The following is a 21,100-nucleotide window of genomic DNA, read 5'->3' as shown; positions in this document are numbered from 1 at the left end:
TGATGATATCCAAGCCCACTGCATGTTACGTTTGCTTAGAGGTAGCCTCACACATTGTCAGCTTCTTAATATTCCACTCTACACTTTAGCTCAAAGTTTTCTTCAAAGGCATGGCGGATATCATCGCTACGTAAATCCTCCTGAACTTCCATTTGCGGCAAAAGATTTTGCTCTGGAAACCTTCGTTTCCCTTTCAAGTATCCTATGCACAAATGTGCTGTTCGTACAGTTTAGTTTTATAGGGTTCATTTTCTAGATTGTAACTGTCTCTGTTGGATGATCATGGCGGTGGCTGCCGAACACATAAATGTTTTAGCGAACCAACTTGTTCACGAATTAGATGGTAACGCGTTCTGTGCGGCAAAGTATAGTTAACCTGTGTTCTCGAGGCCACTGCACTAGACAGTAATACACTAGACGAAGGTGATGGCGTTGCCAACGACAGCTCCAGATCGATTGGGCAGTAAGAATTTTCTACGAGCACTCGTCGTCTTCAAATGAGCTGCTAAGGACCTTAGTTACATGAACGAAGACGTATTAGGGGGCATTCCACGAGTCCTCCTGCAACTTTTCTGCATATATGCTGGCACATCATGAAAGCAGCTACCAGATTTCCGAAATTACACGATCATTTCCCTTTCTCGAAATCAAAGCTAAACATTGTGCTGACCGCAGAGAAGTGCAAGTCGATAAGAAACAAGGAGAACTAGCACGAACCATGACAGCCCACATAAGAATAACTTCCGCTATTCGTAGCTGATCTAAAATATTAAGACGAGAAAAGATGCAGAACGCCTTTGGCAGCCTGATGTGTTCATCTTGATGTTAAGGTTTTGGAGTTTTAGTGACCTTGCAGGAAAGTCTCGTCAGCGTAGACCTGCCGTGGTTGCCCAATGGCTGTGGTGTTAGGCTGCTGAGCACGAGGTCGCGGGATCGAATCCCGGCCACGGCGGCCGCATTTCGATGGGGGCGAAACGCGAAAACACCCCTGTACTTAGATTTAGGTGCACGTTAAAGAACCCCAGGTGGTCGAAATTTGCGGAGTCCTCCACTACGGCGTGCCTCATAATCGGAAACTGGTTTTGGCACGTAAAACCTCATAATTTTTTTTTCGTCAGCATAGGTGCTTTCAAATCCCCAGTTCAAGTGAAGGCAACGCGGAAGATGTTCACATGTGCGCATCCGCTCAATCATTGAAATACAAAAGTCATCTACCAACAATATGGCCTCCCATAATGAATACAACCTTCTCCCTCTGCAAGTTGGAGGTAGTACTCGGAAGGCTCCAGAGGGGGTTTGCTGCGAGGCCTTCTTCGAATCAGCAAAATAACGTTCACGAAATTGTTATAAAAACAAAAACATGGGTTTCTGACCTTTTTCAATGGTGTTCAGAGCGCAGCGTCAGCCTACGAGTCTATAGAATGTCATGGGCGGCGTCATTTTCGAAGTTCAGGGGAAAAATAGGGGAACACAGAGTGTGAGCACTACAGGAACCATGCACTTAATAATCTGAACTGAGTGTTAATGGCAAGATAAATCCAGTACATTGTGACATTACCAGCTACGTGCAGTGCACATAACATTACATAGCCTCGCATCACCTACCCTCACTGACGGTCAGGCTCAAAGGAGGTTTCCGAAAAGTAAGTGCATTCGCCTTTGTGACTCATGTTGACCACCACAGGGGAGATGGTTTTTCATCACTTACCGATTCATGCATTTATCCAAAGCGCCAGACTACGTGCCACAGGCTGATAACATTAATCACCTGCAGGCCGCTGTAATCATGTGACACCCGTTTCGTTTCGTGTTCCACAGAGACTGCGCTCACATTAGAAGCACCCGGAGGAAATATAGACATGTATTTAATGCGGCTGTTGGCTGTATCTGAACGCTATGTCATGCTGATGGCAGGCGTATTTCGGCGTCAGGCCGAATACAAGCGTAGTCACCACAGTCCGAAGAGTAGTTTGTTCGATAAAATTGAGTAAATTAAACTGTAGGGTTTTACATGCCAACACCACGATCTGATTGCGAGGCACGTAGTAGTGGAGGACTCCGAAATAACTTTGACCAACTAACGTTTTTACATTGTCGCCCCCATCGAAATCCGGCCACGTCAGTGGAAATCGAACCAGTGACCGGACACCATAGCCACAGCAGCAGGATGCCATAGCCACTAAGGTACCACGGCAAGAGTAGCCTCTTTATTTCAGGTCATTCACTCAATTCTTTACCTCATTATTAGCCCAGAAGCATTTTAATGCAAACCATTCTTTGCTCCATTTAAGGCACATTGTGGAAGGTAGGTATTTGTCAGTAAGCAAACTGTGAGGTTGGTCAAAAAATTGTGAGCTATTGTCATAGAGGCATTACGTAAACAAGGAGTACAGGACGCTTACGTAAGTATCTTCAAAAGTATCTACAGGCATTCCACAGCTACCTTAATTCTCCACAAGAAAGGAAGAAAGTTACCTATGAAGAAAGGGGTCAGTCAAGGAGACACAATCTCTCCAATGCTGTTCACTGCATGCTTGGAAGAATTTATTCAAGCTATTAAACTGGGAAGGCTTGGAAGTAAGGATCGACGGCGAATATTCGATTTGCAGATAACATTGTCCTATTCAGCAACACTGGGGACGAGTTACAACAAATGATCGAGTACCTTAACAGATACAGTATAAGAGTGGGGTTGAAGATTAATATACAGCCGACAAAGACAATGATCAACAGCCGGGCAACGGAACAAGAGTTCAGGATCGCAAGTCAGCCTCTAGAGTCTGTGAAGCAGTATGTTTACCTAGGTCAATTACTCACAGGGGACCCTGACCATGAGAACGAAATTTACAGAAGAATAAAAATGGGTTGGAGTGCATTCGGCAGACATTTTCAGATCCTGACTGGCAGCTTACCATTATCATTAAAGCGAAAGGTGTACAATCAATGCATTCTACCGGTGCTAACATATGGGGCGGAAACTTGGAGACTGACAAAGGAACTCGAAAACAAGTTAGGGACCTCGTAAAGAGCGATAGAACGAAGAATGTTAGGCAAACGTTAAGAGACAAGAGAGACTAGTGGATCACAGGGCGAACAGGGATACCCTATATTCTAATTGACATTAAGAGAAATAAATTGAGTCGGGCAGGTCATGTAATGCGTCGTTTAAATAACTGGTGGATGACTAGGGTTATAGAATGGGTGCCAAGAGAAGGGAAGACGAGGATGGCAGAAGACTAGGTGAGGTGATGAAATTAAGAAATGCGCAGGCACTAGCTTGAATCGGTTGGCGCAGGACAAGGGTAATTGGATATCGCAGGGAGAGGCCTTCGTCCTGCAGTGGGCATACCATAGGATCATGATGGTGATGATGATGATGATGATTGTAATGATGATTATGATGACGACGACGACGCCACCGCCGCTGATGATGATGATGATGATGTATAAAAACGAGAATCTTGACGCCTCCAAGTGAACTTCTGAGCGAATCCAGCTCGAAGCGATACAAGCGTTTCTTTCTAGGCATCATCCAGATCAGTGGAGCTGCAATAAGCTCTCGACCGCACTGCACTAACATCGCTTAGACTTCGCGTGGTAACAGCAGTGGCACAAAGTAGCAGAAGCGCACTGAATGCATGTATCACGATTTAGCGCACGCAGTTCGTACTCTGAATTGCAGACTGCACTAGTGATCAACGAATTAATTTTGGGTTTTTTACGTGCCAAACACACGATATTATTACGAGGCCCGCCGTAGTGGGGCACTCCGGATTAATTTTGAGCACCTGTTAATCTTTAAAGTGAGCCCAATTTACCAAACACGGGCGTTCTTGCATTTCACCCCCATCGAAATCCGGCTGCTGCGGCCGGGATTTGATCCCGCGACCTGGTGCTTAGCAGCCCAACGCCACAGCCGATAAGCCACCGCCACGGATCATACTGCACTAGTGATCAGTGAGCATTGTCAACTACCGGCGTAGCTGCCCCGCAGAGTCAAGATACGAACGGCTTTATTTACATCGTTCACAGGAAATTTCTTCGTTTGTCCTAAGGCGTTGCTTATGTAGCGTGTATAGCAAGAAAATGATGCGCGTAACCCGAGCCCCTCCCAGTCTGCCTTTTGGAGTTTGAGTCACTGCTAACTTGGCTTAAGGTACAGTGAGTGCGCTCTCGTCCAATTTTTTATGCGAAGGATCAGCGCCATGCCTCCATCCCATTTTCACGCGGTGCTTTGAATACTATATGCTCTCGGCATGAAACAGTGAAAATGGAGAGAAGGAATTCACCAGTTCTGACGCATTGTAGACATTACCCGCGGTGGCGAAACTGCTCGGCGGCGCTTCAAGTACTTTCTACCCTTTCGACTCTTTCTTCCATTGGTGCTGGAGCGATTGAAAAGTGCTTATCTCCTAGTCAACGCAGACGGGCCCGTATGTCTAGATGCATGTGGATGCACCACTGAAATTCAGATTCAGTACCCCGGTCTCTTGAGGCTACATGGTTTAGCCGCCTCGACGGGCTGATCTAAACGCCGACTGGAGATAATGCCGCCATAGTAACCGCACTACACAAATTAGTGCGTCCCAAGAACGCCGTCATACAGGCACATTTAAAGTCTCCGCCTCTTATCTCTTCAGATGCCTTCCAGCGAGACTTGTCGACTGTCACTTAGTCAACTAAAAGAGCTAACACAAAAATATTTTAACATCGTGCTTCAACAGCTCCCCACGTAAGCATTAGAAATAACGAGAAAAAAAAAACCAGGTGCTCAAGCCCGCATTGCTCTGTCGAGGTCCTCAAACAGAAAACAATTGCCTGCTGCAATAAAACCTATGGGCGCCGTCGCACGAGCCCTACTCAGTCAAGGACTCGTGCGAGGCTGGCGTTGGGTCGAATCCGGACAGTATCATATGCGTTCCATCTTGGGTGTTAACAATATCGCTACGCGATTTTCGGTCATCTATGCGCAGGTTGCAAAGAGGTACTTAACGCCAAAGATTACATGTACATCCACTAGAGCTTCGATGCTCATAAAAGGGAATGAGTCAGCACTTGCAAAGCAAGGGATTTCAACACGTTCTTCTGGATCACTACTGTTTGGAGAAGGAATAAACAATATACGAAGAGGGCTTCATGCAGTAGATTGCATGTGGTCCCAATAGAGCTTCGGTGCTCACAGAAGGGAATAATCAAGCACTTGCAAAGCAAATGATTTCAACACGTTCTTCTGGATCACTACTGTTTGAAGACGGAATAAACATAATACGAAGAGGGCTTCACGCAGTAGATTGCATGTGGTCCCAATAGAGCTTCGGTTCTCACAGAAAGGAATAAGCAAGCACTTGCAAAGCAAGGGATTTCAACACGTTCTTCTGGATCATTACTGTTTGGAGCTGAAACAAACATAATACGAAGAGGGCTTCACGTAGTAGATTGCATGTGGTCCCAATAGAGCTTCTGTGCTCACAAAAGGGAATAAGCAAGCACTTGCAAAGCAAGGGATTTCAACACAGCGTGCCAGTGGTACAGCGGTACACAGCAGTACAGTGTGCCCAGTTAAGATCGCCTCAAGCAACAACATGGCCATTGCCAGAACCACAGGTGCAAGGCCCCTAAGCGGTATCACACAGCGCACTGTGGTGTGTGGTGACGGCCTGTGACGACACACCAGGAATAGACATACGCAGTTGGCTGTCTTGCATCGTTGACCCATCGCTTTATATCAGTGGTCTGAGCGTGCTGCTACTGAGCAGATGATCGCGAATTCCTGACCACGGTGGCCATATTTCAACGGGGTGGAATGAAAAACCGCTGGTGTACTTATGTACCGTGCGCGATAAAGTACTTCCGACACCATAAATTAATTCCGAGGCCTTCAATATCACTGATCACCCCTCTCGAAAATAAGATTGATTAACTGCTTCTTAGTTACTATAAAGAGATAGAGAGTATCCTATTTCAGTCTCTTCCAAACTTTTTGCTAAGAACATCAGCTTGACAACTCCATAATCTATTATCAAATCAAATCAAACATTTATTCCTTCCAGAAGTCCGCTTTTTGGGGAAGACGAGGTCTCGACAAAAGTGGATCTATCCACTTGAAAAGACGGTTGAGTTAGTATAAACACAACCATACCATCCAACTTGCGATTTCAAATTCTATGTAACGGCATGTCTTAAGACTTTGTTATGACGTACTACTTTTTTGAACATGGTGAGTTCACAGCCCTGTCAGCCATCCTGCTTTTCTCAATGTATAATAGTAGACGATGTGTTGGTTCAACAAATGCAGCTCGTAATGTGCACTAGCTATGCGAGTCACATATTGACTGTAGAAGGACTAGCTCTTAAGATAGATGGTATCGCATAAGTGTTGATGAGAGTTAGAGCTGAAAAATACGCACACAGATGCAGGATGTGGGGAGGTACACAAGCGTTTCTCTCTCTCTCTCTCTCTCTCTCTCTATATATATATATATATATATATATATATATATATATATATATATATATATATATATATATATATATATATATATATATATATATATATATAGCGAAAGTAATTTGATTAGCAGCTCCAGCAACCAGACCAACCAGCAAAGAAGCAGCGCTGGCTTAATGATATTGGCTCTTAAGTAGCCCTATCAATGCATATATATATATATATATATATATATATATATATATATATATATATATATATATCAGAATGAAGAGGGTTCACCGAGGGGCCCGATTTTTATCACTCATAGCATAAGAAGTCAACAAACTTTGACACCAAGGACAACATAGGCGAAGTTACTTGTACTTACTAAACGAATTAAAGAAATTAGAACTTACTGGAAATGAAAGTGGATGAAAAAAAACTTGCAGCAGATGGGGAACGATCCCACGTCTTCGCATTACGCGTGCGATGCTCTGCAAATTGAGCTACCGCGGCGCCTTCTCCCATCCACTTTCTTGGGTATGCATGTTTCCTACTAGAACCCTGCGAGTGCTAGCCAGCGCCACCACTCACAAACCTTATATGTATGAACCGAGACTGTTGCATCAGTGAACCGTCTAATGCACTTCACGCTTCCGGATATGAATTCTTGAGCAGTCGTCTTTCATGTGCATGCGCAATGTGTATGTGATATGTGTAATATGACCCGCCGTGGTTGCTCAGTGGCTATGGTGTTAGGCTGCTGAGCACAAGGTCGCGGGATCGAATCCCGGCCACGGCGGCCGCATTTCGATGGGGGCGAAATGCGAAAACACCCGTGTACTTAGATTTAGGTGCACGTTAAAGAACCCCAGGTGGTCGAAATTTCCGGAGTCCTCCACTACGGCGTGCCTCATAATCAGAAAGTGGTTTTGGCACATAAAACCCCATAATTTATTTTATGTGTAATGTGTGTATGTAATATGCAATATGTATGTGTATGTGGTATGTGCGTATGCATGGCTAGGTGCATACACATGTGCGGATAAGCGTTTCTTTAAATCCCCCCTTGCTGCGTCTGCGACTATTTAGCATCGATTCCCCTCAACACATATATATGGTTCATGTTTTAATCGGTGTCTTTAAGATGGTGTGGTTAAGATGCAGTATGCTTCACATGCATGCACCGTCTGTCAATGTTGAAACGTTGCTGCGCTGGTTATAGCCGCGATGACGTGCTACAATGGCGCATGAAGTATGTCGTGTTAATGTACCTGTGCATTATTTGGCAATCGTGCTACCGAAGAAAAAGCTCTTAATCAGAGCTTTTCTTCTTCTTTCTTCTTCTTCTTTCTTTTTTGGCGGGAAGGTGACCTTTTTTTAGTTAAATCACTTATTCCGACAGCACCATGGCAGATTTAGGAAACCGCAGTGAAGTTTAGACGTCGATCCGGAGTAGCATTTTTCTTTTTCTTTCAGCTGCTGGGAACTTGTACTTTCATGGTCGAGATGGAACAATTTTCTTTTCCTATAGTCGTTTTCAGGTCACCTAGCTTCACAGCTCATTGGTATCTTTTCTTCCACCGCCAAAACTTAAATTCAGCCGGCAACAAAATGCACTTTGCCTTGCTTTCGTCAACTAAGGGCGAGACTGTATGTACTAAGCACTGTACGTACATAACGGCACTCCTGACTGTGTTAAATGCCACCGTTGCTACAGCTGCTGCTATTGCAAAGCGAGAGTAATACGATTAGGAGCTCAAGCAACCGAACCAACCAGACAAAAAAGCAGTGATGTCTAATTAGATGACCTTGGCTGTTTAGTAGTGATATACGCACAAATTGAGCGAAGGTTACACACCGTTTGATCAGTATACCGAGCCTCGAAATCTCTAGAGGGATACTACGTGGCCCCCTTCACTTTCCTCTTAGACCTATCGATTGAGGCGCTCGCTCGAAGATACGCAACTCTTTCCTATCAACAAGTGCAATCCATCATGCATTTGGTTGAGCTGCAAAGCCCGAGGTCAAGGGATTAAATTCCGGTCGTGGCGGCCACATTTCGACGCGGGCGAAATGCAAGAAAACCCGCGTACTGTGCATTAGGTGCACGTTGAAGAACTCTGGGCGGTTAAAATTAGTCGGGAATCCTCCACTACGGCGTGCTTCACAATCATATCGTGGTTTTTGATACGTAAAACCTTAGAATTTAATTTAATCATTGGTTTCTGCCAACATGTACCCTACATTTACACTTATGTGGCCCTTATCCTTGTACATTTGCTTTAAGCTGTCTTTGAAGCAAGAAGTACAGTATGGATATAAAACTTCTGATGGGTTAATTTCACTAAAACTCACTATTCATTAATAAAAGGCTTATCGTCGTTAATACGCCCACAGAATATTACTTGCTAGCATTACCATTTGCGCAACAAACTGGAAGATGGGGCTAACTGATATTGTCTGCCTAATTCTTCTAGTGTACACGAAAAAACAAAAGAAAATATATTTTTTGTGCCGAACATTATAAATCAATTTTCCAACGCCGCGCTAAATAAATTAAATTATGGGGTTTTACGTGCCAAAACCACTTTCTGATTATGAGGCACGCCGTAGTGGAGGACTAAGTACATCTAAGTACACGGGTGTTTTCGCGTTTCGCCCCCATCGAAATCTGGTCGCCGTGGCCGGGATTCAATCCCGCGGCCTCGTGCTCAGCAGCCCAACACCATAGCCACTGAGCAACCACGTCACGTCAACGGCGCGCTGTCCTCCGTGATATGTACGGGACGATTACAAAATGTTTAAAAATTGCCTGTTGCAGATAACCCAATTCTAGCCCTTGAGCGGGGATTATTCAGGCAGGCGGACATTAGTTGAAAGAACAATGGAAACATATATTCAACTAATTAACAAAAACCACGAATTACTCTTCTTAATTAATTATTTGATGCCACATATTGCAATTTACGAATTGTAGCCGGTGAGTATGTGAGGAGTATGCACCTGGAATGAATTCCCACAATGACACTAGTTTGCAGATATGTGCCATCAAACTCACCGTAAAGATGCACTGTTCCACTTACTTCTTTAAGAAAGCGCTCTTTTATGCATTAAAGCACAAAAGTAAATGGAACGCCCATGTATTTCATCCCACAAGTTGGGAAATAATATCTGGAAACTGGTGTCCTCCTGGAAATTCAATTCAAATGGATACGTCTTGCAAACTCACCGGTTACAATTCGTAAATCACAATGTGTGTCGGAAAGTAATGAATAAGTTATGTAGCGAAGTTCTCTTAATTAGTTATATATTTGTTTCAATTTCTCGTGCAAGAAATATCTGACTTTCTGAATGCTCCAGCTCAAGAATACAATTAAGCTATCTCCCACAGGTGACTTAAAATTCTGTAAGACTTAAATATGGTCACCCAGTATATTGCAATAAGAATAAGCACAGTCGATACAGGCTTCAGCTTCTCGTAAGCAGAAATTCTTACAACTCTATGTTATGTATTTTCACAGTGATCGCTGAAATCTTATGGTTTTCAGAAATGTCATTCTAAAGTCACATGAGGCCGCTATGTGAACGGTCAGGATTGCTGTAGTAAAAAACGAGAACCGGACGGACAACCCAAACTAATGCCCACTTTAACTTTTGCCCGCATCATGAGGGGCATTTAAAGGATCATTATACGTATTTGTTAAAGACGTTGGCAGCACGTGGTGCTTATATATTTGAATAAAGTCATCAAATCAACTTCGCCCATGATCCTTCGAATTCAACTTAATGATAAAACGTATATAAGGCCTGCACAAGTGCTGGAACATATGTATGGACGGAATTTGTGATTGCCCCTATGATCACATAAACGTAAACAACATACTGTGTTCGTTGTTTCACTAAACTTGTGTGTAATCAATAATCACTTTGCCGACGGAGCTCAGTATTACATGACACTATGGTTTAAATCATGTCAGCGCTTTTCATCAATGTGCGTTCGTGTCCTTGCTACTGTTGTAAGAATCGCTTTCTCACTAACTGCGTAGAAAAATTCTCCTTGAACCATGAAAGAATACTTAATGAATACTTACATGAAGGATACTTTTAACACTTCATTTTTTTGCTTTCAGGCTACTTCCGCGAATGCGCAATTTGACTAATCTCTGTCTGCCCATGTTCAAAGAGAGAGAAAGGAAGGTAGGGTGTTCATGATGACTCGGGAAAACATAGTAATTCAGTAGTAAGCAGCAAAAACACCGCTGCTATTAACCATATACGAATGCACAATCAGTAGAGGCGCTAAGACAGCTCACAGCACAAACACGTGCAAGGTGTTTAAGGTGGGCGCATATTGAGGACATCGGCACCAGGATCAAGGGAGGAATTACGTTGATGTTGCTTCCAACCACGTTCGCCCAATATTAAACTACCCACCCCCTCAACGCAGCCCCTAATTTCCGGAAACCGCAAGGTTACTCGCCGCCGCCAAGAAGATGCAGCAGCGAAATTACACAGTGAATCCCTATCTACTCATTGGGATCATTCTTAGTTCGAGGACCAACACAGCCCTCTTAGCAACGTGAACGTTCACGCCACCGGAACCCGTCACGGTAGCCAGGGAGTAGAATCAACGAATTAAAATGATTGGAGTATATAAATTCTCTTTGACTTTCGCTTGCCCTTACATTTCTGGCTTGAAAGAATTAAGATAACGTTGCAGCATCGGCGAAGTGACATCGGCGAATACGTTGCAGACTGGTCTCATCCGTGATTCGGAAGAAAACTTAAATCTAGAGCAATAATTTCCTAATGCTATTGTAGTAACATAATCACTCGTTTAGATGCACTGGCAGGATAGATTTTTGGACAGTTGAATGTAGCATGCACACCCTGTACTCCCGTAATACTTTCACCAGGCTTTTCTAAAAGTCAAAACAAATTCAGACGATAAAGAAATCTTAAAGTACACTAACATTAGAACGTACTTAACCGAGAGATATGACATGAAGTCAACCGATGTCACAAGCTTGGCCTGGCATTGTGATGTCGGATAACTCCACGAACTTAATCAATGGTTCAGTGGCTGATCAGCACCTTCACTTGACAGCTGTTTTCGCTCTAGAAATACAGTACCGTGGGGAAGTACTTCTGTCAGGCATCACGAAGTAAGCAAATGTCCTTACATTGTCGACCTTAACGTCCTTCCCCATTTCCAGTTGGGATGCTCTCTCTCTTTCTCTTTGGCATTGTAAGGTACGGGAAGAATTGCACAGAAAGCAACAACGTAGCTTATCGCTGTTTTATAATAGAAATAACTAGCACAGCAACAATTCACAACATGGACGCTGCACAATATGCCCAGAGAGCTTCAGAACTGGAAGGCTAAGGAACCATTATCGGCATCAGACAACTCAGTCAGACGGCATTCATTGCTACTGGAAGCTACTTCGTGATGCAGCAGTTAGCCGACTCCTGCAGAAATATAGAAAAGGTCCGAACTCTGCCATGTAATAAAGCCGGCCTACGATTAGGAACAGTAATAGCTCACTGTAGTAAATTCCTCTTGCTATGCATAACCTGGGCCGTACGTGACATCATGTTGGAAAAACAACAAAACATATTTATTCGAGGACTTCAGCTATGGCCTCACTAGCATGCAATAAATATTGTGTTCATGAATGGGCTTGGCGAACTGATACTACGCAGGCAAAGTTTCCTACGAGAGGAGATCTAGATCTATGTCCATGGAAAGGAATATTACCTTCGTGAGTACTGCCGCCAGCTGGAACCTAGAGAAATCTATAATTTGGAGGCCGCTGTTGTACCACCATGTATTGTGATTGTCCCTTCGAAGCCCTCGTGATGTTGTCATAGCTATTTTCGTTGACTTATTACTTTACGAAAGCGAGAGGCTTAAATTATCCATTTTGCACAGTAGTATCGCTGTTTCTCATCTGGGAAGCAACACCAGCCTACAGCAAATTACTATCATTTCTGAAGTCGATGAGCAGTGCTCGCGCGCAATAGCAGCCCTACGTGTTCAGCTTGGCTCCGGCTTCCTCCTGCTTCCATGCAGCTTCCGATTTTTCAAAACCGTTTTCGTGTTGTGTGTTCTCACACAGGGTTGTTTCCGAGGCCGCTTTCTGAATTTTTTCTTTCTTTCTCATTTCCCTCGCCTTGAGTTTCTTTGGAAACGTGCCTACAGCTGAGCGAGGGGCCGCGACGAAAAAGAAGCGTTAACTGAGGCAGCGAAAGCTCGCGTGATACTTTTTCCTCCATCCGTGTGCGTTGAGGGAAAAAACGGCCGGGTCCATAGATTGCTGACGTCGCAAGTTCGTGAGTTGCGTGTCGGAAGCGGAGTTTGGTCACCCCCCTTCCCCTCCTGGCCTACTTGTATTTACCAGGTCGCTGGCGATGTTTCTGCCAGCTGCCTAACTGCATACATGAACACACTGCCGGATCTTAATTTTTCCCACTCTAGAAAGTAATTCACGGCCAGCGCTAATGTGCTGTTTTATTAGTGAATCATCGTTGTTTCTCATGATGGTTCTCAATCATTATATCTCTCGCCCTCAGAGAAAGTCGCACTGACGCTAACCTTGTTCCGTAATGCTAGCGTTTCAATATTGAGCCTTCCATCTTTCCGTTGAGGTTTTCTTGATCTAATAAATAGCACAGTGTGATGGTGTACGTCGCACGACAGTATACTACGTCGACGACGACTGTTACAAATTGTTTGTGCTCTCCTAATCATCAGTGTTGTTAAAGCCCTTAGAGTAGCTTGAACGAGAGGTTATATCATAGCTTTAACGAAATGAGCAAAGTGAGAAATTACTGCTCTATGCTTGTAGTCGTTTGCTGAATGGTTCATTCAAATAAAGGACCAAGGCTTCAAAACATGGAATGCCAGCTTACGGTCGGGTGGCTTTCTGCTACCTGTATAACCATTTTGTCGCATCTTTCGTGCAACTGTCTGCATGTACTCTTTCGTTGCAAGTTTAATTTGTTTTTTGTGTATGATAATAATTGAAGTGTTTTTGTTGTCACCAGCATGTAATTCTAGTGCAAATTATTAAAGCTTGTGAAAGACTACCGCGTACGTATGACGGATGTTCCATTGAAAATTCACTGATTTTCAGAAGCACTGTTGCCAGCTTCAAGCAAAACGCGCAATGCAGCGTCTATAAAGAGAGACACAGACATAACAGAGACGAGCGCGGCGTCACGCTTTGTTCAAGTTGTATTTTGCTCTTTTACTTGCAGCTTGAATCCACCAACTGGTCCCATAATATTTTTGTTACACTATTCCGATTTCGAAAAGAAAAGCAAGCTTGCACCGAAATCTTGTCATTCATCTCATCTTTCATGCCACTGCCACCAAACACTTACGTAATCTTTATATTAAGCAACTAGGCTGGAGCTTATGTAATTCGTAAATATATACTGAACGTGAAACTTCTACCTTTAATGTGCCTTTCAGCATCTAAATCCCGCGTACACTGTCAAATTCAGTGCATTCTTGAAGCACCTAATAGTCAATCTACAGTGCCGCAGAGGACTTGAAACATTTGAAATGAGAGACATTGTTATTGCCACCTCGGAGAAAAGACTAACAGTTCACAAAAGGCGCTTCGAGGCATTTTCAGGCATTTTCAGTGATTTTCAGGGCTTTCTTCTTCTACAGCCAAACAAGACAGACTGATACATCCGTCGAAAGCGCATATCAGTACGAAATTTTTGTCTGCGTCTACGACGTTATGGTTTCTCTACGTGAGTCCTCCAAGTAGCCCGCTGCTTCAAAACAAAGTGCGAGGCCTGGTCAAAGCTCGCGCTTGGCTTTGTCAGCGTGACCACAGTTGGGGCAGAAAAATACGACTGACGGTGACTGAAGTGCAGTGACGGAAGTTTCTCGAGCTTGGAATAAGAGTCACAAAATTCGGCTGTGTCGTACATAAAAGAACTACGTAGCATACTTGAAAGAACTAAAGTGGCGTATAGAAGACTCCCAAATGTGTTGAAACAGTGCCGTAAATGTAAAAGAAAACACCTGAAACATATACACTAATGCAGCCAATAATTCATGTGTTGCAAACGGGAGGAGAGCCAAAGCGAAATGCGCATGCACTCGTTGCCTGCACTCCCGGGAGCCTGATGTTTTGGGATAATTCCGAACTCAAGCCGCACTGCCTTGGAATGTGTCTAAGTTTCAATCACATAAGGTCATCTGTGTACGTAGCGCACGTTCCTTAGTGTTTCGTAACGTAAAAGATGAGAGATGGCGAATGGGAGAGGGGGGGGAGGGAGGGGGAGGACGGGAGAGGCCGACGAAGCGCAAAGCTCGGACCCATTCGGGGGTCATCTAGAAACCTCCCGGTGGACTCGTAATTGCATCCTCGTTATGTCATATCGCTCACAACCATTCAATAAGCACGCCTCGGCTGCGACCAAATGCGCCAGAAAAACTGCTATGCGTAATGCTTATCTTATCGACAAGATCTCGCTTCCCCGCAGCCGCATCCTCTCCGGCGCGTCAAGAGCGCTTTGTGGTGTTTGCTTTGCGCCTCTCATAAAGCGGCTAAGCGCGCTGGCTCCACCTCGTTGAGAGATTGGCCACCGCGTGCCTCTTTCCGCGGCGGGAAGCTTCGGCGGAGAAGCCGGCGACTGTAAGGCCGATGGAACGGCCTTAGGCGGCCAGCGTTACATGGTCGTTGCTATACTCAGCCGCCGCATGGCCCTTTCGTTTCTTTTTCCGCTCTCTCTACGTGGCCTACATTCTGCGAAAAGGAAACCTCCGGGGCGAACGCTTAGCGACAGAAACTCTTAGCAGGAAGCGCACTGAAACAACAATAACGACAAGAGAGAGAAAAAAAAAGAAATGAAACAATCAACACCGCACGTTCCTTCCAGCGGAACAACATCGGTGAAATAGTTTCTGCGCAGCGGAGGTGAAAGCGTGAACGCGCTGAGGAGGAGAGTGGTGCGGCCGGTGATGGAACGATGCGCGTCGGATGCTATCGGGGATAGAATCGAGGAAAAGGCGCAAGGAAGGGGGGCTTAGGAAACACAAAAGCCTTCTCCAAAGAGAACGGATGTTTAGAGCAGTCACTTCGCATAACTGTCCTTGGTTCTTTCACGTTGATGGACAACGCTGCTGCCATACCGGAAATATTTTTCAACCCCTTTTATAGTGTAATTGGAAACCGCACAGTTTGACGACTAATAGATTCCTGAATAAGACTCTCGAGAAATTCCACTAGCAACAAGCATTAAGCATTAACGATCTTGCTGTTATTTGTTAACGTGGATGAAGCCCCGTTCACGAATAGGTAATCTCATTCCGGCAGTTTTCTTTCTGTCTTGCGGTTTTGAAGTTTCTCATAGAAGATAATAACAATCGTTTACATGGACTAGTTGTTACTGTGCTGAGCAGGCGAAATGTCATTTCTACTGCTAGCAATTTTTGACGAACCACACAAGTGGAAGACCCTCAGTTCGGATTGCAGCAAAACGCAAACCTATACCCCATAAAGCCGTCCGAATGTCATATCGAAACAACGCAAGTGAAGCGCCAAAGGTCTATCGATTTGCTACAAAAACGCTCAAAGAAATTTAAGGTTTAAGTTCACCTTGGAACCTTTTGCGACCACAAGCCCGCAAGGTTAGACGCTTTACATATATACACTTTAGTGCGACAGTTTCTTTCTTCGATCGGTTATGCAACTCAAGTCGCAAAATTATGCTTTTTATGCGAAAAACCTCACAGGACGAAATTATTCCTTCACTGATGTTCTGTGAGCATGACATTCCACTATTCAACCAGAACAAAGAAGGATGCACAGGAATGTATACCTGGTGTGGGTGTTTTGTAATAGAATCCCGATCAAACGCAGCAAAACTGCCATAGCACGAAAATGAACAAAACAACAAAGCAGCATCAGCCAAAGGGCATGTCCCATGTTGTGTAACTAAGCCCCTTTGACCACCCGCATTGCGTAGCAGGTCTTTCGTCATTACATAGACACACGTATTCTTGTGTTCGTTTATTACGTCAAATCAAGCGGCCTTGTTACTCTGTGAACATCTGAGTACAGTGTGAAAATATCAGGCTATCAGTGCTGCCGATCCTGTGCACAGAAAAGCTCAAAGCGGATAAAGGCGTTTTAAGGATCCGCAGTACGCAGGCAGGGTAGAGAAAACCGCCTGCGTCCTAAACGTCCTTTCTTAAGCCTCCTGTGCTTGAACAGGTCTCTGTACTCGCGCCGAATTCTACCTAGTCGTGATCTGGCACAGCGTACGCCGCTCGCCGACTGCTGAGCACGGCTACTGCACTTTGTTTGACCTCCCCCGCTTTGCACTGCGCGTCAGCTCAGCAGGCAGTCTGCGCGCTTGACAGCGTTCGCTCAAGTGGAGAAAAAGCAACGCGGGCTTTGCACGCAGCGCCGGCTCGTTCCATTGGCCTCCCTAGAGAAACGAAAAGAGCGCGGCGGAGGGGAGCGCTTCAAGACGTCAAGAGGCGGCCATTCCTCAAGCGCTCGACGAGCTTTTCTCTCTGTCCTGGCCAGCCTAGCGAAACACCGCCGAGGAAGAGAAAGAAACGCAGCACTGCAGCCGCTGGGAAACGCAGCGCTCCATAAGGCAGGGGAACTCGTTTCGGCCCGCGAGTCGTGAACGCTCTGCAGTGCGCTGTCTGGCGCCGTCCTTGCAGCCACTCTAGGCGGCGGGAACAGCACATAAAGCCTGTATTTTTGATTGTTTTTGCTTTCGCTCTTTCTCTTCGCGGCGGAGGAGTGTTTCGCGCGGGGCCTCTTCCTGCTTTTTTTCTTCTCCGCGAGAGCGGATCCTGCGCGGCCGGCCGCTGCCGACCGTCATGCGTATGACCCGAAGGCAACTGGGTGGCTGCCGCCGAAATCGGGACACCGCGGGTATCCGCGAGGAAGTGAGCGCCACTGCCCGCTTTTTTTGGAACCGACGGATCCCGGCGCGCTGCTCCGCGTGGCGGCCTTCTTTTGCGTTTTTTGTCGGCGTGCGCCTGGCGCACGTGTGTCGATGGGACAAGCGAAAGTGCGTCTTCGTAGGCGGCGCCGGAAACAAGTGGTCGCGCGGCCTTCGCTCGGTGCACTGCATGCGCTGCATGAACGGCACCGCTGCCGTTCACGCAGGCGTGCACGCACCGGTAACCGTTCAACGGGAGGTCTTCCCGAACAAACCAGGCACGACTGGGCGCGCGTTCTTCTCACGCGCACACACTCACGGGTCATGCACATCAGCAATGGCGTTTCACGCATCAACACTTACGTATATGTGGCGCAAGGAGGTGCCTGTACTTTTTGAGCTCGTACAGCACGTCCAAGTTGCCGAGGATCGGGTGCGCCGCCGTGGGACCCGGAATCTTGGAGATGAGTTCGGCGATGCGTCGTCGCCGCGCGATGTGCACAGCCACGGGCACGATACACGAGAGCAGTAAGGTTAGAGACCACAGGACTCGGTGCGACGAGAAGGGCAGAAAGCCTGTCAAGGTCATGGGAAACAGGGTGGCTTCGCCGCCCGCCGACATGGTTGGCAGTGTCCGCCGGCCGAGGAGACTGTCCGCTCAGGCCGGCTCGTTGAGGTGGGCCGCTGCGCTAGTCCGGGAGCACCCAGCGGACGCACATGGTCGTCGGCCGGGAGTGACGCGCCGCTCGCGTCCGGTGCTAACGGGGGTGGCCGTCACATGGGCGTCGAGTGGTCGTCGTCGCGGGGTCCTAGCAGGCACCGGGGCACCCGAGGGCAGCAGCAGCGGCGGCGCGGGGGCGCCGGCCTCCGGGGCCATGCTCTCGGCGTCGGCATTGCATCGGCTCCTCCACGCCGATAAGGCATGCGGCCCCAGGAAGTGGAGCGGTTCCTGTGCGTGTCCCAGGCCCCCCAGACAACGTTGCACGACTACACCACCAGCACCCCGAGGAAACGCACCGGGGACCGTACTAAATGCATTGATGTAATCCCCGCAAACGGGAGCACTGTCTGTTCGAGACGGCCGCCTGCCACGTGACCGCGGCTGGGCCAATGGGGCCAACCGGGCGTGACGTCACCGTGAGGACCTCTCCGTGGAGGGCTTCCTCGTTGACTCTCCTCGCCGGCGTCCTGTTAGAACGCCGCACTACGAGGGACGGAGAGGGAAAGGGCAAAAATTCAACATGGCGGCGCGAAGAGGGGGGAGGGGAAAGAAAGCCTGTGGGGAGGGGGGGGGACTTTTGTCTGTTTTGGCCCTTTTACTGTTGGTTTCTTCTTACGCCGCTGGGAAGTGCCCAAAAATAGAAAGTTGGCAACTGCGAGTTTCTTTCCTCAGGCTATAGGCCAGCGTGATTATCCTTCTCTTATTTCCTCTTGGCTCGCTCTTTCTTCTTCCTTTCGTCTGTTCCCTTTTCTTTTTTGCTCGGCCTCTGAGCTTATCCGGCCCTTTACCTTCTTCGTTATTGGTTGTGAAAACCAGTCGACTGTTCTGCCGCGTTCTGCAGCCCCATAAGCTGGGTGCCGCCTGAGTGAATATTACTTGCTCCCTTGGGGCCACCTGTCTGTTTTGGGTAGCGCTTTCAAGGGGGCGCCCAATAGCTGACCCGCCAGTTACGGGGCAGCGGGGATGGCTCCAGACCCGAGCCTTGCGGGGCAAACGCGTTTTCGCCGGAGTTTTCGACTTGCGGCCGTCGGGGCATTGCAGCCTTGCAATGCCGCCGTCTCACTCTCACCTCGTCACCGTTTTTGCAGATGCTGCTTCTCTTCTAGATTTGTTTGTTTTTAAAGCGGAGGCCGGTCTACGCGGCTCTCCGGCGTGCCTTGCGCCGGACGTCTCAGCTCGTCCTCCTTTCTTATCTCCTTCGTAACGCTGTTATCGCGAGCGCCTTTGCGCAACTCGGGGACTCTTATCTCATTCGTGCCGCGTGGCACTGGAAAAGTTTTCGTGTATTTAAGGACCCAAAACTACCTGCCTACAAGGAGCGAGACAGCAAATAGGCGAAAAAACAATAACGCTGTCGCGAGACGACGCACGCTGATGAGCATGCAACGTCGTTGAGATGCGGAATGCAGATTCGCACGACGCTCGCTACAGTATATGTGAGCGTTGACATCTCCGAAGGCGCATAAGTGCACATAAAATGTGCCTCTTAATGGCTTAATAGTCTGCATCGCAAGAGAAATGCGCACGAAATGTCAGATTTATTAAAACAATTTGCTAGTTTACTTCTATTCCAATGCTGCAATCAGCCCTCGGTGATTTGTAAAAAACTTTTTTTGACTGCACCTACTTCGCTTGTCTGTCACGCGACGTGACAAAAACCGTCATAGCTCCCCATCTGATATAGCGTGTACACACTGATTATGCATAATTGAACCGAACAAAAGGAAAATAGTTATTTCTGATTCGATGCCTTTTCGCAATTAGCCCTCGGCTATTGGTCAAAAGTTTTCGGGCTGCACCCACTTCACCTGCCTGTCACGCGGCGTCACAAAGCCGCAAAAACTCACAGCATCAAAGTGACGTGCACGCGTTAAAGATGCATTAATATGCCGAACAAAACCGAATTTTTTTCTGAATAGCCGCAGGTTGTGCCATTCCGAAAGGAATAAAAAATGGCTGCCGCCGATTGCTCCGGCACTGGCTACTCGCACCTGCCGGAGGGCATGGGTTTATTTGCGTACAATAAACCTTTTTGCGTGGCCGTGTAACGTTTCCGAGCTCTTTCGGCACGTTTACGATCTCACTATGCCAACTTTTCTTTGCTGAGGATCCCTTTTAGCGGCATTCTTAACCTTCCGTTGCATGCCGCCGCGATTTTCGACCATCCACCGCAAGCTAAGTAAGGGAAAGTGGACCAATCGCAGACGTCGGCACCATCCTCTTCATCAGGTTATCGATTTTCGGTGCACTGGCTCGGCCCTATTGAATCCATCTCCACTTGAGCGTGCTCCTCGCCACTTGTCAGCCACTTAGATAAGACAAGCCGCTCAGTGTAGGCAATGTTATTCGTTTTTCAAGCAAAAAAAAGTGACCTCCTGTAAACGAGGAAAGCGTTTGATTGGTCAGTTCAAACAACCCTGCGGGTGACTGCCCGATGCTTGCGTGGGCGCTTACGCAAATTTCACGTCAGGAGATTGGAATAAAAACATATTGGTATAGTTTTACGTTATAGGGCCCCTGCGTAGCTGTGTTATTTTCTTCTTATCGGCAAGCAAGCCTTGCTACAACAAACCTTGCTGTAAGCAACACGTCTACTTAATTCTATTACTCAGTCATCCGCTTTTCTGTATTTGGTATGAAATGCATTTATTTGCTTACAAGCATCATGTGCTCTACATTTCAGTCGTAGCAATGCAACATGCAAGTAGCAGCGTCTTTCATTGAATAATCATACTGTTATTGCATTGAAGGGACACTAAAGGAAAATATGAAGCCTAGTTAGATCGATAGACCTTGTCTTGTCTCCCAAACACTGGCGCATATCCACTGTGGGGGATTGGCCATGAAGCAGGCGGTTGCCATTATGTTTAGTATTAGTCGTGTGCAAGTGTATACCATCGTCTTTTGTCCGCCAATATACGAAAGTTGCGTAGAAAATTGTAAGAGATTGGCTGGTGGACCAGCCTTTGTCAAAGTCGACAAAGGCTGGTATATATATATATATATATATATAT

General features: G+C 46.5%; 1 protein-coding gene across 1 annotated transcript in view; it reads right to left on the bottom strand.

Moving 5' to 3' along the window:
• Positions 1-18,511, bottom strand: part of LOC135912487 (cytochrome P450 4c3-like) — a 90,706-nt gene extending 72,195 nt beyond the window's left edge. The window contains exon 1 of the mRNA XM_065444929.2: positions 17,729-18,511. Coding sequence (XP_065301001.1) covers positions 17,729-17,987 — 259 coding nt within the window. The 5' untranslated portion in view covers positions 17,988-18,511. The remainder of the gene's footprint in view (positions 1-17,728) is intronic.
• Positions 18,512-21,100: the final 2,589 nt, after the last annotated feature.

This window comes from Dermacentor albipictus, chromosome 1, assembly GCF_038994185.2.
Source record: "Dermacentor albipictus isolate Rhodes 1998 colony chromosome 1, USDA_Dalb.pri_finalv2, whole genome shotgun sequence".
NCBI lineage: Eukaryota > Metazoa > Arthropoda > Arachnida > Ixodida > Ixodidae > Dermacentor > Dermacentor albipictus.
Note: the sequence above shows the minus strand (reverse complement) of the source record. Positions and strands in the feature narration are given on the sequence as shown.